The sequence below is a fragment of the Schistocerca nitens genome, chromosome 11 (genome assembly GCF_023898315.1).
Source record: "Schistocerca nitens isolate TAMUIC-IGC-003100 chromosome 11, iqSchNite1.1, whole genome shotgun sequence".
In the NCBI taxonomy this organism is placed as follows: Eukaryota; Metazoa; Arthropoda; class Insecta; order Orthoptera; family Acrididae; genus Schistocerca; species Schistocerca nitens.
In genome coordinates this window covers 127,327,837-127,352,169 of record NC_064624.1, presented here as the reverse complement: position 1 = coordinate 127,352,169, position 24,333 = coordinate 127,327,837, and the positions used below count along the sequence as shown (strand labels likewise).

The 24,333-nt window shown below is 40.2% G+C and overlaps 1 protein-coding gene across 1 annotated transcript in view; it reads left to right on the top strand.

Annotated features, from left to right (window-relative positions):
- Window positions 1-24,333, top strand: part of LOC126212704 (serine hydroxymethyltransferase, mitochondrial-like) — a 194,761-nt gene that overhangs the window by 23,697 nt on the left and 146,731 nt on the right. The window contains exon 3 of the mRNA XM_049940118.1: window positions 23,988-24,067. Within this exon, the coding sequence (XP_049796075.1) occupies window positions 23,988-24,067 (80 nt within the window). The remainder of the gene's footprint in view (window positions 1-23,987; window positions 24,068-24,333) is intronic.

Sequence of the window (24,333 nt, the reverse complement as noted above, 5' to 3'; positions counted from 1 at the left end):
TCTGACTTTTACCAGCATGAGAGGATGGCATTGTTAAAGCTTCACCCTCCATTGCTTGTGGTGGACTGGAGTCAAGCTCGTGCCGACAGATTGAAAGTACCTGATGTGCCAGTGTCTGTGGTCATTACTGCTGTGGTCCTCTCTTTCCTACCTGCAACAACCATTCCCTGCAACACGGGAAACCAGGATCAGTCCACCTTGAGGCTTTCCTATTTCTTGTTGAAGCTGTTGCCATTTTTGCAGAGTTTTGTATCCCCCCGAAACAAGCAGGTGTGGTAGGTCTCTTCCATAACAAAAACTTCCGTGTTGGCAAAATTTTATTTTGTGATTGGTCTCACACACCGCACACTCAGCCATGGCCTATTTCTCCACCTGTCGCAACCTGCAGTGCCATTAATGTTTGGTGACCCTGGTGTCGATTGATATGTCCAGTCATTCATACACAAATTTTTCGACATGTAAATGGTATACGAGGTGTGGCTATAGAAAAACCGGACTAGTACTGGTGAAACAATAAAACGAATGCAATAAGGCTGAAAGTCGTGTGGCCAGTCACGTGACTCTCGCTCCGCCTACTGCTCGAGTTTCATCTGCCTCCTGCACTCAGTCTGCCCGTGGCATCTGTTTTAAGTAGTTGACGTTTTGTCTGTGCGTCGGAAAATGTTGAGTGTACAGAAAGAATAGCGTGTTAACATCAAATTTTGTTTCCAACTAGGAAAATCTGCAAGTGAAACATTTGTAATGTTACAACAAGTGTACGGCGATGATTGTTTATCGCGAACACAAGTGTTTGAGTGGTTTAAACGATTTAAAGATGGCCGCGAAGACACCAGTGATGACACTCGCACTGGCAGACCATTGTCAGCAAAAACTGATGCAAACATTGAAAAAATCGGTAAACTTGTTCGACAAGATCGCCGTTTAACAATCAGAGCAGTGCCTGAGTTAACAGGAGTTGACAAGGAAAGTGTTAGGCAGATTCTTCATGAAAGTTTCAACATGAACAAAGTGTGTTCAAAAATGGTTCCAAAGTGTCTCACAATTGAACAGAAGGAACGCCGAAGAATGATTTGTTCTGACATCCTGGAAAACATTGAAAGTGATCCCACCTTCTTACAAAATGTTATTACTTGCGATGAATCGTGGTTTTTTAATTACGATCCCGAAACTAAACGCCAATCGATGCATTGGAAAACTCCTGGTTCTCCACGACAAAAAAAAGCACGAATGTCAAAATCGAAATTCAAGGCAATGATGATTGTTTTTTTTTTTTTTTTTTTTTTTTTTTTTTTGACATCAAAGGGATTGTGCACATTGATTGGGTACCAGAGGGACAAACAGTGAATCAGCATTACTACATTAGCGTCCTGACTACCCTACGTGAGCGAGTACGGAGAAAACGGAACGATTTGTGGAGAAAAAAGTCACGGATCCTTCACCAAGACAATGCCCCAGCTCACAGTGCGTTGTCAGTGAAGACGTTTTTGGCAAAACACAACATTCCCATCTTAGATCATCCACCCTACTCACCTGATTTGGTCCCCTGTGACTTTTTTCTTTTCCCTAAAGTCAAGTCAGCTTTGAAAGGAACTAGATTTGAGACTGTTGAAGCAGTAAAAGAAAAAGCGACGGAAGTAATGTATGGACTTACCAAAAATTATCTGCAGCATTGCTATGAACAGTGGAAAATTCGTATGGAGCGGTGTAGAGACCGAGGAGGAGAGTACATTGAAGGAGATAACATGAAATTGTAAATAATTGTAAATAAATGTTTTTTCCAGCATCAGTCCGGTTTTTTTCTAGCCACACCTCGTATACATTCCAAACATTGAAAGTTAGTCTCTTTTTGTCCTTTGCCATGTGAGACATTCTCTGGTCTTGTCTGTCAGTTTATAAATAGTTTTTATGCTGTGTTTGTGCAATATACAGATGATTCTGTCCATCATTCTGGAAATGTATGGCAGAAAGACTGTACCTGACATTTCTTTTTCCGATGTGTCACTTTGCCGAGTGTTTGATTCTGTGACCCCTCTTACGCACCTGGTAGAATACCCATTGCGATACAGGACACTTTCCATTTGTTGTACTTCACGTTCTGAGGAGCAGTGGGTATGCCACCGGTTGTATAAGACGTTTTGGCAAAGTGACACATTGGAAGAAGAAATGTCATGTACAGCTATTCTGCCATACATTCGCAGAGTGATGGTCAGAATCAGCCACACATTGCACAAACACAGCATAAGGACTATTTATAAACCACCAAAGAACATCGAAGAGTATCTCAGATCGGCAAAGGAGAAAATGGCCTCATTTGCAAGATTGGGAATGTACTGCATACTGTGTACATGTGGAAAAGTTTACGAGAGGCATTTGAAAAGTCCTTGCAAAAATAAAAACTACTTAAGTGTTTAGGGTAAACCATTTTTATTTTTCGACGTAGTCTCCATTTAGACATATACACTTCATCCAACACTGTACTAATTTGTTGATCCCTTCTGAATAATAGGAATTGTCCAAGTCTGCAAAATAGCTATTAGTTGCTGCAATCACTCCTCGTTTGAATAAAATCTTTGTCCCGCCAGCCATTTCTTCAAATTGGGGAACAAATAGTAGTCTGAGGGAGACAAGTCTGGAGAATAGGGGGGATGTGAAACGAGTTGGAATCCTATTTCCATTCATTTTTGCGACCACAACTGCTGAGGTGTGTGCTGGTGTGTTGTCGTGATGGAAAAGGACTTTTTTTGCAGTCCAATAGCTGGCGTTTTTCTTGCAGCTCGGTTTTCAGACAGTCCAATAACGATGAATAATATGCACCTGTAATAGTTTCACCCTTTTCCAGTTAGTCGAAGAGGATTATCCCTTGCGAATCCCAAAAGACAGTCGTCATAACCTTTCCGGCGAAAGGAATGGTCTTCTTCTCTTTTTTGGTCCAGGATCTCCCTTGGTAACCCATTGTTTAGATTGTTGTTTGGTCTCAGGAGTATAGTAATGTATCTATGTTTCATCCACAGTGATGAAACGACGCTTAAAGTCCTGCGGATTCTTCCTGAACAGCTACAAACCATCCTTACAACACTTCATACGATTCTGTTTTTGGTCAAGCGTGAGCAATTGCAGAACCCATCTTGCAGATATAGCTTTCTCATGTCCAAATGTTTATGCAAAATATTATGTACCCATTCATTCAAGATGCCCACAGCACTAGCAATCTCACGCACCATAACTCTTCTGTCATCCATCACCATATCATGGATTTTATCAATGATTTCTGGAGTCGTAACCTCCACAGGGCGTCCAGAATGTTCAGCATCACTTGTGCCCATATGGCCACCCCGAAAATTTTGAAACCACATATAAACTGTTCTAATCGAAGGTGCAGATTCACCGTAATCTTTATCAAGCTTCTGTTTGGTCTCCTGAGGTGTTTTGCCTTTCATAAAGTAACGTTTAATCACCACACGAAATTCTTTTTCGTACATTTTTTGACAATCACTCGACTTCCTCGATTGACACGAATGCCATACACAAAGAAATAGACCAATATGGCTGAAGCTTGGTGTGCGTTCTTTCCAAAGATGCTAGTAATGAAACATGACCTCAATACGCGCCAGTGGTGCCATCGCTCGGACTTTGTGCAGACTTTTCAAATGCCTCTCGTATGTTGGAATGGCTGGATGATCAGTCAGCACCAGGATGACGGAACATAAGTGGCATTGCAGGTGGGCTCAGATGGAGAAACAGGCCATGGTGGAGATCGACCACACAATAAAATTAGCCAGCACAGAAGATCTTGCTGTGGAAAGTGCTATGACACTTGCTTGTTCAGGGAAGCTGCAGAAAACCACAAAAATGACCATAGCTTCAGCAAGAAACAGGAAACCCTCAAGGTTAATGGATCCTGAACTACCACACTACCATGAATGAGTTTTGCAGGTAAAAAGGGGAGGACCACAGTGGTAATGACCACAGAAAAGTCCTTAGATAATGGTACAGCAGGTACGCATAATCTGTGGCTCTAGCCTCGACTCCTGTCCACCACCAGCAAGGGAGTGATACGCCCGCTAAACCCGCTGAGCAGAACAGGTAATAGGATTGTGGAAAGTGCCAAAGGTTGAGGTCAGTTTCTCCTTCTAATTGCCATTTATTGTAATTTAATAACCTTTACAACTAAGCATAACGGAACAATTGACAGAAATGGGGGAAAGAAATACAGTAGAAGAAGAATGGGTAGCTTTGAGGGATGAAATAGTGAAGGCAGCAGAGGGTCAAATAGGTAAACAGACGAGGCCTAGTAGAAACCCTTTGCTAACAGAAGAAGTATTGAATTTAATTGATAAAAGGAGAAAATATAAAAATGCAGTAAATGAAGCAGGCAAAAAGGAATACAAACGTCTCAAAAATGAGATCGACGGGAAGTGCAAAACGGCTAAGCAGGGATGGCTAGAGGACAAATGTAAGGATGTAGAGGCTTATCTCACTAGGGTAAGATAGATACTGCCTACAGGAAAATTAAAGAGACTTTGGAGAAAGGAGAACCACTTCAAGAAGAATATAATAATTCCAATCCCAAAGAAAGCAGGTGTTAACAGATGTGAAAATTACCGAACTATCAGTTTAAAAAGTCACAGCTGCAAAATACTAATGCGAATTCTTTACAGACATATGGAAAAACTGATAGAAGCTGACCTCTGCGAAGATCAGTTTGGATTCCGTAGAAATGTTGGAACACATGAGGCAATACTGACCCTACAACGTATCTTAGAAGAAAGATTAAGGAAAGGCAAACCTATGTTTGTAGCATTTGTAGACTTACGGAAAGCTTTTGACAATGTTGATTGGAATACTCTCTTTCAGATTCTGAGGGTGGCAGGGGTAAAATACAGGGAGCGAAAGGCTATTTACAATTTGTACAGAAAGCAGATGGCAGTTATAAGAATCGAAGGACATGAAAGGGAAGCAGCTGTTGGGAAGGGAGTGAGACAGGGTTGTAGCCTCTCCCCGATGTTATTCAATCTGTATATTGAGCAAGCAATAAAGGAAACAAAAGAAAAGTTCGTAGTAGGTATTAAAATCCATGGAGAAGAAATAAAAACTTTGTGGTTCTCCGATGACATTGTAATTCTGTCAGAGACAGCAAAGGACTTGGAAGAGCAGTTGAACGGAATAGATAGCGTCTTGAAAGGAGGATATAAGATGAACGTCAACAAAAGCAAAACGAGGTTAATGGAATGTAGTTGAATTAAGTCGGGAGATGCTAAGGGTATTAGATTAGGAAATGAGACACCTAAAGTAGTAAAGGAGTTTTGCTATTTGTGGAGCAAAATAACTGATGATGGTCAAAGGAGAGAGGATATAAAATGTAGACTGGCAATGGCAAGGAAAGTGTTTCTGAAGAAGAGAAATTTGTTAACATCAAGTATAGATTTGAGTGTCAGGAAGTCGTTTCTGATAGTATTTGTAGGGAGTGTAGCCATGTATGGAAGTGAAACGTGGATGACAAATAGTTTGGACAAGAAGAGAATAGAAGCATTCGAAATGTGGTGCTACAGAAGTATGCTCAAGATTAGATGGGTAGATCACATAACTAATGAGGAGGGATTGAATGGAATTAGGGAGAAGAGGAACTTGTGGCACAACTTGACTAGAAGAAGGGATCGGTTGGTAGGACATGTTCTGAGACATCGAGGGATCACCAATTTAGTATTGGAGGGCAGCATGGAGGGTAAAAATCGTAGAGGGAGACCAAGAGATGAATATACTAAGCAGATTCAGAAGGATGTAGGTTGCAGTAGGTACTGGGAGATGAAGAAGCTTGCACAGGGTAGAGTAGCATGGAGAGCTGCATCAAATCAGTCTCCGGACTGTAGACCACAACAACAACATTACAACCAAAGCGGCACATAGCCGGACCTTTACCGAATGCAACTCTTTCACAGCTGAAGGCCTCCAAATAAGAACTCTTAACAAATCAACAAGATAAAAATCTAATTAAGATACCAATAAAATAATTAAAAAAAACAGCAAACATATGCAAGTATAATACAAATGACTGATGGCCACAATTAAATTTGAAAATTTTAGAATATATTACCACAGACTTTTAATGGCAAGACCAGAATGTTTAACAACAAGAAATCTTAAAAATCAACAAGATTAAAATGCAATTAAAGAGGCAAATCAAATAAATAAAGAAACGTACCATGGCTACGTGAAAAGCCTTAAGGCTAAGCAGATAGATCCTACATATGCAAGGTGCAATACCAATGGCTGAAGGCCACAAGTAAGTTTCAAAATTTTAAAGTATATTACCATAACCTTTTAAAGGCAGAAGGCCGCAATGTTTAAGCTTGAAAGATAAATTTAAAAATTAATTTTGCAAAATTTTTAAGAAAATAAAAAATACCATAAGCCTTGAATTTAAAGTAGCTGACAACATATAATTAAACACCGGTGGCACTCAGAAGCCTCCAGGGAGGTCGGTCTGCCCTCGTTCACTTAGGTGAGACAGGTGGTGAGCCGAACAATCCGTCGGAACCCAACCAGGGGACAGCCAAGGACCAACCGACACAATGACTTGCTTCCCATCAATCACTACATGAGGACTGAAACTGGAAAGGTTACAAAAGTGATAATCCTCAATGGAGTATGTATTAGCTGTCAAAATTACACACCATGTTGGACAGTGACTAGAGGGGAGGAAAGGACACCACCTGAAATTACGCTAGTGGCCAGTGCAGGTAACTGGAACACCAACGGCCACAAGACAGAAAATTCCACTGGTGCACTCAAATTGCTGTGGTGTTCAGTCCTAAGACTGGTTTGGTGCAGCTCTCCATGCTACTCTATCCTGTGCAAGCTTCTTCATCTCCCAGTAACTACTGCAACCTACATCCTTCTGAATCTGCTTAGTGTATTCATCTCTTGGTCTCCCTCTATGATGTTTACCTTCCACGCCGCCCTCCAATACTAAATTGGTGATCCCTTGATGCCTTAGAACATGTCCTACCAACCGATACCTTCTTCTAGTCAAGTTGTGCCACAACTTTCTCTTCTCTCCAATTCTATTCAATACCTCCTCATTAGTTATGTGATCTACCCATCTAATCTTGAGCATTCTTCTGTAGCACCACATTTCGAAAGCTTCTAATCTCTTCTTGTCTAAACTATTTATCATCCACGTTTCACTTCCATACATGGCTACACTCCATACAAATACTTTCAGAAACGACTTCCTGACACTTAAATCTATGCTCGAGGTTAGCAAATTTCTATTCTTCAGAAACGCTTTCCTTGCCATTGCCACTCTACATTTTATATCCTTTCTACTTCGACCATCATCAGTTATTTTGCTCCCCAAATAGCAAAACTCCTTTACTATTTCAAGTGTCTCATTTCCTAATCTAATTCCCTCAGCATCAGCCGATTTAATTCGATTACATTCCATTATCCTAGTTTTGCTTTTGTTGATGTTCATCTTATACCCTCCATTCAAGACACTGTCCATTCCGTTCAACTGCTCTTCCAAGTCCTTTGCTGTCTCTGACAGAATTACAATGTCATCGGTGAACCTCACAGTTTTTATTTCTTCTCCATGGATTTTAATACCTACTCCAAATTTTTCTTTTGTTTCCTTCACTGCTTGCTCAATATACAGACTGAATAACATCGGGGAGAGGCTACAGTCCTGTCTCACACCCTTCCCAACCACTGCTTCCCTTTCATGTCCCTCGACTCTTATAACTGCCATCTGGTTTCTGTACAAATTGTAAATAGCCTTTCGCTCCCTGTATTTTACCCCTGCCACCTTCAAAATTTGAAAGAGAGTATTCCAATCAACGTTGTCAAAAGCTTTCTCTAAGGCTACAAATGCTAGAAATGTAGGTTTGCCTTTCCTTAATCTAGCTTCTAAGATAAGTCGTAGGGTCAGTATTGCCTCACGTGTTCCAATATTTCTATGGAATCCAAACTGATCTTCCCAGAGGTTGGCTTCTACCAGTTTTTCCATTCATCTGTAAAGAATTCGCATTAGTATTTTGCGGCTGTGACTTATTAAACTGATAGTTCGGTAATTTTCACATCTGTCAACACCTGCTTTCTTTGGGATTGGAATTATTATATTCTTCTTGAAGTCTGAGGGTATTTCGCCTGTCTCATACATTTTGCTCACCAGATGGTAGAGTTTTGTCGGGACTGGCTCTTCCAAGGCTGTCAGTAGTTCTAATGGAATGTTGTGTACTCCTGGGGCCTTGTTTCAACTCAAGTCTTTCAGTGCTCTGTCAAACTCTTCACACAGTATCATATCTCCCATTTCATCTTCATCTACATCCTCTTCCATTTCCATAATATTGTCCTCAAGTACATCGCCCTTGTATAGACCCTCTATGTACTCCTTCCACCTTTCTGCCTTCCCTTCTTTGCTTGGAACTGGGTTTCCATCTGAGCTCTTTATATTCATACAAGTGGTTCTCTTTTCTCCATAGGTCTCTTTAATTTTCCTGTAGGCAGTATCTATCTTACCCTCATGAGATAAGCCTCTACATCCTTACATTGTCCTCTAGCCATCCCTGCTTACCCTTTTGCACTTCCTGTTGATCTCATTTTTGAGACGTTTGTATTCCTTTTTGTTTGCTTCATTTACTGCATTTTTATATTTTCTCCTTTCATCAATTAAGTTCAATATTTCTTCTGTTACCCAAGGATTTCTACTAGCCCTTGTCTTTTTACCTACTTGATCCTCTGCTGCCTTCACTACTTCATCCCTCAAAGCTACCCATTCTTCTTCTACTGTATTTCTTTCCCCCATTGCTACCATTTGTTCCCTTACGCTCTCCCTAAAACTCTGTACAACCTCTGGTTTAGTCAGTTATTCAGGTCCCATCTCCTTAAATTCCCACCTTTTTGCATTTTCTTCAGTTTTAATCTACAGTTCATAACCAGTAGATTGTGGTCAGAGTCCACATCTGCCCCTGGAAATGTCTTACAATTTAAAACCTGGTTCCTAAATCTCTGTCTTACCATTATATAATCTATCTGATACCTGTCAGTATCTCCAGGCTTCTTCCATGTATAAAACCTTCTTTTATTATTCTTGAACCAAGTGTTAGCTATGATTAAGTTGTGCTCTGTGCAAAATTCTACGAGGCGGCTTCCTCTTTCATTTCTTCCCCCCAATCCATATTTACCTACAGCGTTTCCTTCTCTCCCTTTTCCTACTACTGAGTTCCAGTCACCCATGACTATTAAATTTTCATCTCCCTTCACAATCTGAATAATTTTATTTATCTCATCACACATTTCTTCAATTTCTTCATCATCTGCATAGCTTGTTGGCATATAAACATGTACTACTGCAGTAGGCGTGGGCTTCGTGTCTATCTTGGCCACAATAATGTGTTCACTATGCTGTTTGTAGTAGCTTACCCGCACTCCTATTTTTTTATTCATTATTAAACCTACTCCTGGATTACCCCTATTCGATTTTGTATTTATAAACCTGTATTCACCTGACAAAAAGTCTTGTTCCTCCTGCCACCGAACTTCACTAATTCCCACTATATCTAATTTTAACCTATCCATTTCCCTTTTTAAATTTTCTAACCTACCTGCCCGATTAAAGGAACTGACATTCCACGCTCCGACCTGTAGAACGCCAGTTTTCTTTCTCCTGATAACGACGTCCTCTTGAGTAGTCCCTGCCCGGAGATCCGAATGGGGGACTATTTTATCTCCAGAATATTTTACCCAAGAAGACGCCATCATCATTTAACCATACAGTAAAGCTGCATGCCCTTGGGAAAAATTACGGCCGTAGTTTGCCCTTGCTTTCAGCAATTCGCAGTACCAGCACAGCAAGGCTGTTTTGGTTAGTGTTTGTGACATTACAGCCTTTATCACTGCGATTTTTAACATGTAAAAGTTTTTTTTTCCATATTCGCGTCAGTATGTGCGAACTTTTAACATATACCAATGAATGTTGTAGCCAGATATCTTTGCCGCGCTCCTGAAAAGCGCAGAATATCACGATAGCTATAAACTGTTATACGCTGCTATCGATCAGTAAGAAAACGATGCACCTATGTTTCAAAATAACAATTGCCAATTCTTACTTCTGCAGGGAGCCGCGCCGCTCTCTAGCTGTTCTTCTGTGAATGTGTTGCGAGTCGGACGCAAAAGTATTGTGCTCCATACTGATATCATCATTTTATTTTAAATTTAAGAGTTTAAGTGATTAAAAATATATGTAGCCACAAACAAGTGAGAATGTGTATCATGAAAATTCGCTCCACCGCCACAATGGGTGGCCATGTTAATGTAAGTTTCCGTTTTATAATATAATACTTGAAGCCTTGAAGTTTATTTAATTTCAAAGAAAATCTCTCAACCTTATTTTCATTAATTATACTTGTGATAATCTTTTCTGTTTAAAAGATTTATGCAGCTTATGATCCAGCGTGTGTTCTATCGGAACAGGAGGCTGTCGTGACGACATCGCTATAGTATTTATTCCAAGTTCTTTCAGTTCCGTTTATATGTTCGTACAAATCCATTTAGTTGGTCCCTTAGGTTTCTTTCATGTAACTTCTGTCTGTTTTCTCCGCGTGATCTTCCTCCGAAAAAAAAAATTTCTGTTCATTTTTTAGTAATTTTCGATATCGCGAATGAGAAAAGACAGCCGCCTCCTGCTCCGAACGGAACACCACGACTTTTCTAACGTCGGAGAGTACCGCACGAATTTTCCGCTAAAAGGTAATAGAATTTCTTAAAGCTGGATCAATTACACATGTTGCTGCTGTTCTCCGACAAATCTGGTGTGATTAATAGTAATTTATTCTGTCACGACAAAAAGAACCAATTTTATTTTTACTAAAGCAACAAAGCTTTCAATTAAATTACGAAAAAAAAAAAAAAAAATCATACCAGATGTTACAAGGCCAGATCAGTCAATCATCCAGACTGTTGCCCCTGCAACTACTGAAAAGGCTGCTGCCCCTCTTCAGGAACCATACATTTGTCTGGCCTCTCAACAGATACCCCTCTGTTGAGGTTGCACCTACGGTATGGCTATCTGTATCGCTGAGGCACGCAAGCCTCCCCACCAGCGGCAAGGTCCATGGTTCATGGGGGGACTCAAATTGTACTCAACCAAAATAGTTAATTGCACGACATGGTGGCTAAATTTCAGCAGTAGAAACACTCGGTGTTGCTCACAGGAAAACCTCCCCAGCAGCAAACCACTGAAATGAACCACCACAACATGAATGGACTTGGCTTGGGTAGTTGAAACCACTACTCAACTTTGACATCCTGGGTCAGTGAACGACGAAGCTCATAGCGATTGGACAGCTACAATGAAGGCTGTCATGCTGATTGATGTCCCCCTGACGGCTAAAGAAAATTTGCTTGAAACATTTTGTAATTTGCATCTAGACAAACAGTTATTTAGGGTGTTCAAGATAAATGGGACACCCTGTATACACTGTCATCCAAAATTAAAGCAACAAATGGAAATTATGCAAGGTTGCATTTATTTTGCCACAAGACAGTGTAAACAGGTGATAGTAAAGTAGAAACACTGTAAAGAATGCAGAACATAAACAACCGCAACATGCATAACGATAGACAAAAATGTTCTTCGATTTGCACGCATTCTGACAACTGGTTAATGTGCTCAGTATGGGGTGTGGCCACCTCTGACAGCAGTACAGGCTTGACAATGGGGCTTTCTGTGAATGATGTCATCAGTGTCATATTGAGATAATATCGCCCATTCTTCCTGCAGAGCTGCTCGCGGTTTGGGAGAGTGGTTGGTGGATGCTGACACGATGAACGTCATCTCCCTAGAGCATCCCAGACATTCTCTAGGGGAGCCAAATTGAGAGAGCGAGCAGGCCGTGCCGTGTGTGCAATATCTTCCATTTCCAAGAAAACATCAACCACCCGTGCTCTATGAGGTCACGCATTATCATCCATCAGTATGCAGTCTGGGCCCACAGTACCTCGCAACAACTGCACATGAGGTGCCAAGATCTCATCACGATACGTGACAGCATTTAAACCTTGTCAATTCACCCCTACAATTTCATGAAGAGGGATTCGAGTGGTAAACATAGTCCCTGCCCACACCGTTGGGATCCTCCTCAATATTGGTCTCTTCCCACAATGTTTGAGTCCCGAAATCATGTTCAATGTGCCCTCCAGATGTGAATCCATGGAGAATCACTCTCCAGACTAAATCGGGTTCATCTGTGAATACAACATTGGCCCACTGTTCGACTGTCCATGTGGCATGTTGATGATTTCACTTTAGACGTTCCCTTCTGTGAAGAAGCATCAGAGTAGGCATACATAGGTCTCTGACAATGAAGGCCACTCTGCTGAAGCCTTCTCTACGCTGTTTGCTTCAATACAACAAGTCCAGTGGATGCTGCGAACTCACACACCAGTTGCCGTGCAGTACTAAGGCAGTACTCTCATGCCGTCATAGCATTACATGTGCAATCGTCCGAGTAGGCCACAAAATCTTTAAGCAATAATCTTGTCGTGATGTCCATTAAAGCCAGATATAGTTTGTCTCACGTGAGAGTAGGAGAGTTAAAACAGGTAGTAACGCGTGATGTCATCTCAAGTCGATATTTTTTGGTAGAGCAACCTTTGCTGAGCAATTGACACTGTATAAGAATCTATAGGTAATGAGTTTTTTTGACATAGCAGATCACAATGCAGCATTACGCATGATTTTTTTTTTTCCTTTGGAAAAGTTAATAACTTCTCAATTGCTCAAGTGCGCCAACAAGTTGTAATCGAGTGCGGGTCCTCTTTAATTTTAAAGACTTGACCTAAAACTGATATTCCATAATCCGGAGTTGGTTTGGAAAACATTCTAAAGAGCCACGGCCAAACTTTGTTATAAACAGATGGTTCAAATGGCTCTGAGCACTATGGGACTCAACTGCTGTGGTCATAAGTCCCCTAGAACTTAGAACTACTTAAACCTAACTAACCAAAGGACAGCACACAACACCCAGCCATCACGAGGCAGAGAAAATCCCTGACCCCGCCGGGAATCGAACCCGGGAACCCGGGCGTGGGAAGCGAGAACGCTACCACACGACCATGAGATGCGGGCTTATAAACAGATCGCGCACAGAGATACGTGGTAGGCTATCACACGTTATAGTCATGTGAAGGATTAATTGATACTTCCCGTAATTTCTTGATATTAATTTGGTTGTTGTTGTTGTGGTCTTCAGTCCTGAGACTGGTTTGATGCAGCTCTCCATGCTACCCTATCCTGTGCAAGCTTCTTCATCTCCCAGTACTTACTGCATCCTTCTGAATCTGCTTAGTGTATTCATCGCTTGGTCTCCCTCTACGATTTTTACCATCCACGCTGACCTCCAATGCTAAATTTGTGATCCCTTGATGCCTCAGAACATGTCCTACCAACCGGTCCCTTCTTGTCAAGTTGTGCCACAAACTCCTCTTCTCCCCAATTCTATTCAATACCTCCTCGTTAGTTATGTGATTTACCCATCTAATCTTCAGCATTCTTCTGTAGCACCACATTTCGAATAATTCTATTCTCTTCTTGTCCAAACTGTTTATTGTCCATGTTTCACTTCCATACATGGCTACACTCCATACAAATACTTTGAGGAAAGACTTCCTGACACTTAGATCTATACTCGATGTTAACAAATTTCTCTTCTTCAGAAATGCTTTCCTTGCCATTGCCAGTCTACATTTTATATCCTCTCTACTTTGACCATCATAAGTTACTTTGCTCCCCAAATAGCAAAACTCCTTTACTACTTTAAGTGTCTCATTTCCTAATCTAATTCCCTCAGCATCACCCGACTTAATTCGACTGCATTCCATTATCCTTGTTTTGCTTTTGTTGATGTTCATCTTATATCCTCCCTTCAAGACACCATCCATTCCGTTCAATTGCTCTTCCAAGTCCTTTGGTGTCTCTGACAGAATTACAATGTCATCGGCGAACCTCAAAGTTTTTATTTCTTCTCCATGGATTTTAATTCCTAGTTTTCCCATTCATCTGTAAAGAAATCATGTTAGTGTTTTGCAGCTGTGACTTATTAAACTGATAGTTTGGTAATTTTCACGTCTGTCAGCACCTGATTTGTTTGGGATTGGAATTATTATATTCTTCTTGAAGTCTGAGGGTATTTCGCCTGTCTCATACATCTTAACTTGGTAATAATTCTTAAAGAATTATTCGAGGTTATGGTAATCGTTCTTGGTGCTTACAGTAAATGGGGCTTGATTTACTGTTTGGATACGACATATATTAATCATGGAATAGTCAATTGCTTGATATGTTGGTTAGCAACCAATAAACAGATTTCAATGGAATTGCCGGAACGATCATTTCAATCATTGGTGACCACTACACACATACCAGAAAACTAACTACTCTTGTTATGAATGACATTTGGAACAGATGAGTTTTGTTTCAGCTCCTTGGGATCAATAAACTTCAGCCGAAATTGGAACTTTATAAACTGTGTGTTAGATCGATAAACATTATAGTCTACACTAAAATTTTCACCTTTTGAAAAAGAGAGCACTTACCTTTTTAGAGAAATGTTTCAGCTTTAGTCATCAATCTTCCCAAAACAGAGAAAATGGTGACACTCACACATAGCACTACATCATCATGATCAACCACATATGTGGCCCCCTTCTCCGTCCCTTTTGTTGAAAACCCTGAGATATAGCCACAGTATGACGAAGGAAGAAGGAATAGCGTTTGGACAGCCGAGGAGAAAAGAAGAAAATGACGATGACGGAGCAAGAGAGAGAGAGAAGGAGAGGGGAGGTCACATCGTTAAAACCAAATAATGACCCTCTCTTCCGAAGTCACACGTGGTCGCCTCTACCCCGGTCTTTGGGATACAATTTCAGTCTCTATAAACTATTGCCATACCTGAGAAACAACAGAATGATTCACATTAAGCCATTGGGCCTCATCAGTTTGTGACTGCCCTGCTTCCTTTCTTTCCATGACCCTCCACCGCAAAGAGTCTCTGTGCCATACTGTTCCATCTGTGACTGTGTACACGTGATTGTCGACATGGGGCTACCTGGAAAACACTACCACATTTCATAGGTGCCCTGACATCATTGTTGGCATGGTTGCCCACTGACTGGAAATGCCATCTTATGTGCAGAGCACAATCGTACGGACATCTGGTCGACAGTTTGTATGATTATATCGCAAATTAGTTACAGGATGGGGAAAAGTGGTTTGTTGCTTTAATTTTGGACACCAGTGTGTATTCAGTAAACTAGATAAAAAAATCAGCAGTGTCATATCTCAATGAGGAACTTGAAACTTTCAGCGCACGTCAGGAGCATGTAGAAGGACTCCAGGTACAGAGTAGTTGACCACGCACTGGGTAGATATGTACGCAGTGGAAGAGTTCATAATGGGAGGAAACCTCCATGTAAAGAAACTTCTAAAGAGGCAGAGATTACTGCATAATGGGTGTAAGACAAAGTGTAGGGCTATAGATAGAGAGAAGCTGAATGAAACATGTTTGGCTGTCAAGAGAGCAATGTGTGAAGCCTTCAATGACTACCACAGCAGAATACTGGCAAATGATCTTTCGCAGAACCCAAAGAAATTCTGGTCATATGTAAAGGCTGTTAGTAGCACCAAATTTAGTGACCAATCCCTAGCGAGTGATTCAAGAACTGAAATTGAGCGTAGCAAAGCAAAAGCTGAAACACTAAACTCCCATTTTCAAATGTTGCTTTAAAAAGGAAAACCAGGAGAATTGTCCCAATTTAATCCTTATACCACTGAAAAGATGAATGAAATAAGTATTTAGTGTCAGCTGAAATTGTTAAAATTGAACAAAGCTCCAGGCCCCAATGGAATCCCGGTCAGATTCTATACTGACTTTGAGGTTGAGTTAGCCCCTGTTCTAACTATAATCTATCATAGATCCCATGTCCACCCCAATAGCTGAGTGGTCAGCGTGACGGATTACCATCCTACAGGCCTGGGTTCGATTTCCGGCTGGGTCTGGATATTTTCTCTGCTCAGGGACTGGGTGTTCTGCTGTCTTCATCATCATTTCATCCCCATCTAGCATGCAGGTCGCCTAATGTGGTGTCAAATGTAATAAGACCTGCACCAAGGCAGCCAGACCTGTCCCGTAAGGGGCCTTCCAGCCAATGACGCCAAACACTCATTTCCATTTCCATAGATCCCTTGAACAAAAAACCATGCCCAGTTCTTGGAAAAGAGCACAGGTCACACACGTCTACAAGAAGGATAGTAGAAGTGATCTACAAGACTACAGTCCAATATTCTTGACATCAATTTGTTGTAGAATCTTAGAACTTATTCTGAGCTCAGATATAATGAGATATCTTGAACATAATGACCTTCTCAATGGCAACCAGTATGGTTTTCGAAAACATTGATCATACAAAACCCAACTCGCATTTTTCTCACTTGACATACTAAAAGGTTTGGATCAAGGCAACCAGGTAATCCAGTATTTCTTGATTTTCATAAAACATTTTACTCAGTGCTGCACCTACCATATGGGGTATCAAGTGAAATTTGTGGCTGGATTTTGGATTTTTTGGCAGGAAGGTAACAGTATGTTATCACAGATGGAGAGTCATCATCAGATGTAGAAGTAACTTTGGGTGCGCCCCAGGGAAGTGTCTTGGGACCCTTGCTGTTCGTGTTGTATATTAATGGTGTTGCAGGCAATATCAGTAGTAAACTCAGGTATTTTGCATATCATGCAGTTATTTATAATGAAGTACTGTCTGAGAGAAGCTGCATAAATATTCAGTCAGATCTTTGTAAGATTTCACAGTGGTGCAAACATTGATAACTTGCTCTAAATGTTGAGAAATGTAAAACTGTGCACTTTACAAAATGAAAAAAATAGTATCTTATTACAATAATATCAGTGACTCACTGTTGGAGTCGGTCAACTCATACAAATACTTTGGTGTAGCATTCTGTAGGCATATGTACAGGAATGATCACATAGGTTCAGTCGTGGGTAAGACTTTGGTTTATTGGTATAATACTGGGGAAGTGTGATCAGTCTACAAAAGAAATTGTTTACAAATTACTCGTGTGACTGGTTCTATAATATTGCTCAAGTGTGTGGCAACCAAACCAGATAGGACTAACAAGGGGTATTGAACGTATACAGTGAAAGGCAGCAGAAATGGTCAAAGGTTTCTTTAATCTGTGGAAGAGTGTCACAGAGATAATGAAGGAACTGAACTGGCACTCTTGAAGACAGACGTAAATTATCTCATGAGCCTATTAACAAAGTTTCAAGAAATGGCTTTAAATGGTTGATGATGATGGTAGTGATGATGATGATGAAGTCCCATACTCCTTGACAGAGCATAGGGGACGATGCGGGAGACCCGTACCACCATACTAGTCGAGGTCCTAGCGGAGGTGGTTTGTTGTTGCCTTCCTCCGACCGTAATTGGGATGAATGATGATGATGAAGATGACACAACAACACCCAGTCATCTCGAGGCAGGTGAAAATCCCTGACCCCGCCGGGAATCGTACCCAGGACCCCATGCTCAGGAAGCGAGAACGCTACCGAAAGACCACAAGCTGCAGACTTTAAATGATTGCTTTAGGGATATACCAAAACTCCCTCCCCCACATATCAGTCACAAAGGGGTTGTGAAGAAAGATTAGAATAATTACTGCATGCATAGAGGCATCCAGTCAATCATTCTTCCCATGCTCCATACGTGAATGGGACAGGAAGAAACTCTAATAATTGGTACAATGGGGCGTACTATCTGCTGTGCCCCTCATGTTGGTTTGCAGAGTGTAGATGTAGTTGTAGATGTAGAAGCAAAGAACATGTTTCTGGAAAATTGCCTAAACACTGTCAGAGGAGTTGCTGATGATATCGGTGTATCCTTTGGCTCATTTTCAGGCACTGTAGTGCTTTAGTTGTGAAATGTGTAGCCGCAAAGTTTGTTCTGAAGTTTGAGATTGACACCGTATAGACATCACTCTAGAATCACTGAACAAAGTCGACAATGAACCAGAACTTATAAAGAAGGTTATAAGAGGTGAAGAAATGTGGGTATAAGCATATGATATTGAAACTGAGGCCCAGTTCTCCCAGTGGAAATAGCCTGAAAAGCCAAGATGGAAAAATATTCGACAAGTTCAATTACATTTGGAGGTTCTTCTCACTGTCTGCATCAATTACAATGGGATAGTGCTTCATGAGCTCCTGCCTTATGAACATATGGTCAATAATGAAAAGTAACTGGATGCTATGTGCCATTTGCGTGAAGCTATCTGAAGAAAACAACCAGAATGGTGGCAAAATCGTTTGTGGAAATTGATGACAATAATGCTTCCACTCACACTTCAATCCTTGTTAGTAATTTTTTGTGAAAAAAAAAGGCGTTATGCTGCCTCAGCCACCACATTCACTGGACATGGCTCTCTGCAACTTCTTTCTATTCCCGAAACTAAAGAGAACTGTGAAAGGATGTCTTTTGCCACAACTGATGAAATAAAAACAGACTTGCTCAAGAAGCTCAACACCATAATGAAAAGTAAGTTCCAGAAGGGCCTCCAATATTGGAAAAAGCACTTGCACAATTGTATTGTGTATGGAGGGGATTGTTTTGAAGGGGGCAAAGTTGATGTAAATGAATAAATAAAGATTCTTTAAGAAAAACAAAAATTTCCATTAGTTTTCTATCACACTTCATACATACTAAAAACAATCTCTCCTTAGCTGTAAGCCATTGTAATTCACGTTTGTCAAATCTCAGAATCTGAGCGCTTAAAGGGAAATGACACTAATCACAACTATAAGGCCATCAGTAAATCATACATGCTGTCTGATTGAACGTGTCCACACACTTGTATTTAATGTGGAACTGACCACTAGATGTCATGAGAGATGGACCCACCACTATAAAATAAGGTGGAAAGTATTGTGTTATCAGTAACAAAACAGCAGAATGAGTCGGCTAAGGGAGCTTAGTTGCTTCAAACGTGGACTAGTTGTCGGATGTCAGCTGAGTAACAGATGTGTCAGGGAGATTTTAGTCTTTTTAAAGCTGCCCAAGGCTACTGTTAGTGATGTGATTGTGAAGTGGAAAGTGAAGGAACATGACAGCTAAGCCAGTACCTGGTGGATCTGACAGACAGGGACAGTTGAGCATTGTGAAGGGAGTTTGTAAAATCCCTCTTCACAATGCTCAATCTATTGTCTTTGTGACTGAATTGTTTACCATTCACATTTCACTTCTGAAAACGGCTACAGACCCCAACAAGTACCTTAACGAAAGACTTATTAACGGTTAAAATTGTATTCAGTGTTACCAAATTGCTCTTTGCAGGAATTTTTTTCTTTTTTTTTTTTCCCAGTCTGCATTTTATGTCCCCTGAATTTTTTTCAACACAAGTATTAGAAAAGGATAGCTCCTTTTCACCATACAAACTGCTCAACATCTCTGCTATATGGGAAGATTCCATTTCCATTGTTTCTACTTTTGTTGATGTTCATCTTATAACCTCTCTCCAAGACAGTGTGCATTCTGTTCATTTTATCTTTCAAGTCCTTTGGTATCTCCGACAGAATTACAATGAAATTGGCAAATCCTGATATCTCCTGAACTAATGGGGTGTATACGTCCCACAACAATCAGGAAATATGGGAAAAAAAAACATGGAAATTCATTAATCTGGTAAAAAACACATAAATTTCTCTTTCTTTAGATTTCAGTTAAATTTATGTAATTTTGACTGGTAAGAACTGATACTCTAACGAAATATTTAACTGAAGTCCACTACCGGAGACTAATAATGCAGCAATAAAACAGAAACAAGAGAGTAACACTGAAATAAAACTTTAGTTTCAAATAAAGTAGGCAACTTACAATAAAAAATAAATAATAAAAACCACTTTGCGTGCACAAGCATGTGCTGGAGGCAAAATATGGCAAAGGCTTTTGGATGAGGACTGTGCAATACTTCGTAGGAAGAAACTGCCTTCATTGAGTGTAATGCCACAATCTCTTACATTTCTAACAGTTCACAGGAAGAATGTGAATGGTGGCTTGAGAAGCGTTACTTCAAAGTAAATTTCATTTTACACAGGGCGAATTTTGTTACGTTTCTAAATCATGGAGCATTTGACTCTCATTCAAAACTTAATACTTTGAGGACCAGCCACTTAAAAAATTTCTGGCCCAGAAGATCAGCTATTTGTGCCATTATTTAAAATTTTAGTGGGACATTTCTGTTTGATATATCTTAAGTGGTAACACACACAAACAAAGACCAAGCTTCAGGATTAGTTTTTCATATTTATTGTAGTTCTTCTATAGATTACAGATTATGCAATAACAATGTCAGAATGTATAATTATCCATAAAAAAAGTGTGAAGTCAGTTCTTGAGCAGTTTCACAGGTAAATAGCTTCTCTATGGGAAAAAAATTACAACCAATATTATATGAGAAAGCTTAGCTTTTCTTGTAGCTGTACTGTATATATAGTAATTTAAATCATTAACTATTTCTGTTTGTTTGGTTGCACTACTTAACTGTGATGTAGGTGTTGTTGGCTGACTACATCATGTCCTATGCTCAGAATATCTGTTGTCTTTGGCTTGCACGATCACATGACATGAGCTATGATTGGCTGACACGAACACACCAGGGAGTGCAGTGTCATTTTCAGTTCTTTGGAAGTGAAGTGTTGTATTTGATGGAATTGGTGTTTACACTTTCATAACACGAAAATGTACATGTTGTTGTGCATCAAGGATCTTTCGAACATATGTTTTTTTTTCTGGTTTTCATTTCCAAGAGAGTCAGGAAGTTCTACACCGGTGCATAAAATGTTTGCCATTCAAAGCATAGATAAGTTTTCCAGTGTATGTATACTGTGACTTAACATGGAAAAAATGTACTTTCACATGGTAAAAAGTGTATTTTCGTCTGAGAAAAGTGTATTTTAAACCACTGAGTAATTAACTTTAAGTGAAAACAATCGCTCCAGTGTCCCTGGTTGGATACAGTATATCTGTAACAATGTTGTTGTTGTGGTCTTCAGTCCTGAGACTGGTTTGATGCAGCTCTCCATGCTCCTCTATCCTGTGCAAGCTCCTTCATCTCCCAGTACCTACTGCAGCCTACATCCTTCTGAATCTGCTTAGTGTATTCATCTCTTGGTCTCCCTCTACAGTTTTTACCCTCCGCACTGCCCTCCAATACTAAATTGATGATCCCTTGATGCCTCAGAATATGTCCGACCAACCAATCCCTTCTTCTAGTCAAGTTGTGCCACAAATTTCTCTTCTCTCCAATTCTATTCAGTACCTCCTCATTAGTTATGTGATCTACCCATCTAATCTTCAGCATTCTTCAATAGCGCCACATTTCAAAAGCTTCTATTCTCTTTTTGTCTAAACTATTTGTCGTCCATGTTTCACTTCCATACATGGCTACACTCCATACAAATACTTTCATAAACAACTTCCTGACACTTAAATCTATACTCGACATTAACAAATTTCTCTTCTTCAGAAATGCTTTCCTTACCATTGCCAGTGTACATTTTATATCCTCTCTACTTCGACCATCACCAGTTATTTTGCTCCCCAAATACCAAAACACCTTTGCTACTTTAAGTGTCTTATTTCCTAATCTAATACCATCAGCATCACCTTATTTAATTCGACTACATTCCATTATCCTTGTTTTGCTTTTGTTGATGTTTATCTTATATCCTCCTTTCAAGACACTGTCCATTCTGTTCAACTGCTCTTCCAGGTCCTTTGCTGTGTCTGACAGAATTACAATGTCATCGGTGAACCTCATTGTTTTTATTTTTTCTCCATTGATTTTAATGCCTACTCCATTTTTTTTTCTTTCTTGGAACGTTAATAAATTCCCCCCCCCCCCCCCCACCCCCACCCATGAAACATGGACCTTGCCGTTGGTGGGGAGGCTTGCATGCCTCAACGATACATATAGCAGTGACGTAGGTGCAACCACAACGGAGGGGTATCTGTTGAGAGGCCAGACTAACGTGTGGTTCCTGAAGAGGGGCAGCAGCCTTTTCAGTAGTTGCAGGGTCAACAGTCTGGATGATTGACTGATCTGGCCTTGTAACACTAACCATAATGGCCTTGCTGTTCTGATACTGCGAACGGCTGAAAGCAACGGGGAAACTACTGCCGTAATTTTTCCGAGGTCATGCAGCTTTACTGTATGATTAAGGAAAGGCAAACCTATGTTTCTAGCAATTGTAGGCTTAGAGAAAGCTTTTGACAATGTTGATTGGAATACTCTCTTTCAAATTCTGAAGGTGGCAGGGGTAAAATACAGGGCGCGAAAGGCTATTTACAATTTTTACAGAATCCAGATGGCAGTTATAAGAGTTGAGGGGTATGAAAGAGAAGCAGTGGTTGGGAAGAGAGTGAGACAGGGTTGTATCCTATCCCGGATGTTACTCAATCTGTATATTGAGCAAGCAGTAAAGGAAACAAAAGAAAAGTTCAGAGTAGGTATTAAAATCCTCGGAGAAGAAATAAAAACTTTGAGGTTTGCCGGTGACATTGTAATTCTGTCGGAGACAGCAAAGGACCTGGAAGAGCATTTGGAGGGAATGGACAGTGTCTTGGAAGGAGGATATAAAATGAATATCAACGAAAGAAAAACGAAGATAATGGAATGTAGTCGAATTAAGTCGGGTGATGCTGAGGAAATTAGATTAGGATATGAGACACTTAAAGTAGTAAAGGAGTTTTGCTATTTGGGGAGCAAAATAACTGATGATGGCCAAAGTAGAGAGGATATAAAAAGTAGACTGGCAATGGCAAGGAAAGTGTTTCTGAAGAAGAGAAATTTGTTAACATCGAGTATTGATTTAAGTGTCAGGAAGTCGTTTCTGAAAGTATTTGTATGGAGTGCAGCCATGTATGGAAGTGAAACGTGGACGATAAATGGTTTAGACAAGAAGAGAATAGAAGCTTTCGAAATGTGGTTCTACAGAAGAATGCTGAAGATTAGATGGGTAGATCACATAACTAATGAGGAGGTATTGAATAGAATTGGAGAGAAGAGAAATTTGTGGCACAACTTGACTATAAGAAGGGATTGGTTGGTGGGGCATTAAAGGATCACCAATTTAGCATTGGAGGGCAGCGTGGAGGGTAAAAATCGTAGAGGGAGACCAAGAGATGAATACACTAAGCAGATTCAGAAGGATGTAGGTTGCAGTAGGTACTGGGAGATGAAGAAGCTTGCACAGGATAGAGTAGCATGGAGAGCTGCATCAAACCAGTCTCGGGACTGAAGACCACAACAACAACAACAATAATGTGGTATGGATGTTATTTATAGCATGTTAAATTGTTGGATTAAGTATGCTTCCTTTCACTCTGCTTGAATAATAAAGTAGCTAATTTGTGGAATAGTCATAGATGTGTCATTCATCAAATGAGATCACATAAAGAAAAAATATATGATTACTGTCAAGAGTGCCATGAGAACAACTGTATAGTTCTCAGTTGCTCTATTACAAACTTAGTGACTGAGTATCAAATTTAAAATGTTGACAATAGTCATTAGTGACGGAGCATAAGCTGTGATCGAGTAACGACGGAGTAGAAACTTAGCTGCATTGATATGCAAAGAAAGTGTCCCAGCATTACCTTAAGCGATTTAGGAAACCACGGATAACCTAAGTCAGCTTTGGCAAATGAGGACTCAAATTACCATCCTGCCATGTCTTACCACTGCACGACATCTCTCAGTTTTTTATTCTCAAACTAAATTCTGTCTGGAAATGTATCTTCACAGAAATATCCTTAGTTTGAATAAATCTATCGTCAGTGTGATGTTTATGTATTTCTTCACAGTCAGATCCACAGTAAGCATTCAGCTGAAAAGTCGTACACTTTGTTTCTGATTGCAGAACTTCTGCAGCCGGGCAGCACTCGAAGCACTCGGTTCGTGCCTCAACAATAAATATTCGGAAGGATACCCAGGAAAAAGGTATACTGTGAAAAATACCTACCAGCTTAGTTTTGTTTATAAGCCATCATTTTTTCCATTGCCTCCAGTCTTTTGCTACTCCTTGTACTATAACTCCTCGCTTTACTTACAAGGGAACAGTCGAGCTGTCACCAGCTGAAATGTTGGAGTTCTTCCACAGTCGATTGCACATTTATTTGCACACTGTTTGTCAATTATATTGTAGTTTTAGTTACACATCTGGTTTCCATTCAGTTCTGAACATTTTCTAGTGTATTAAATATTTA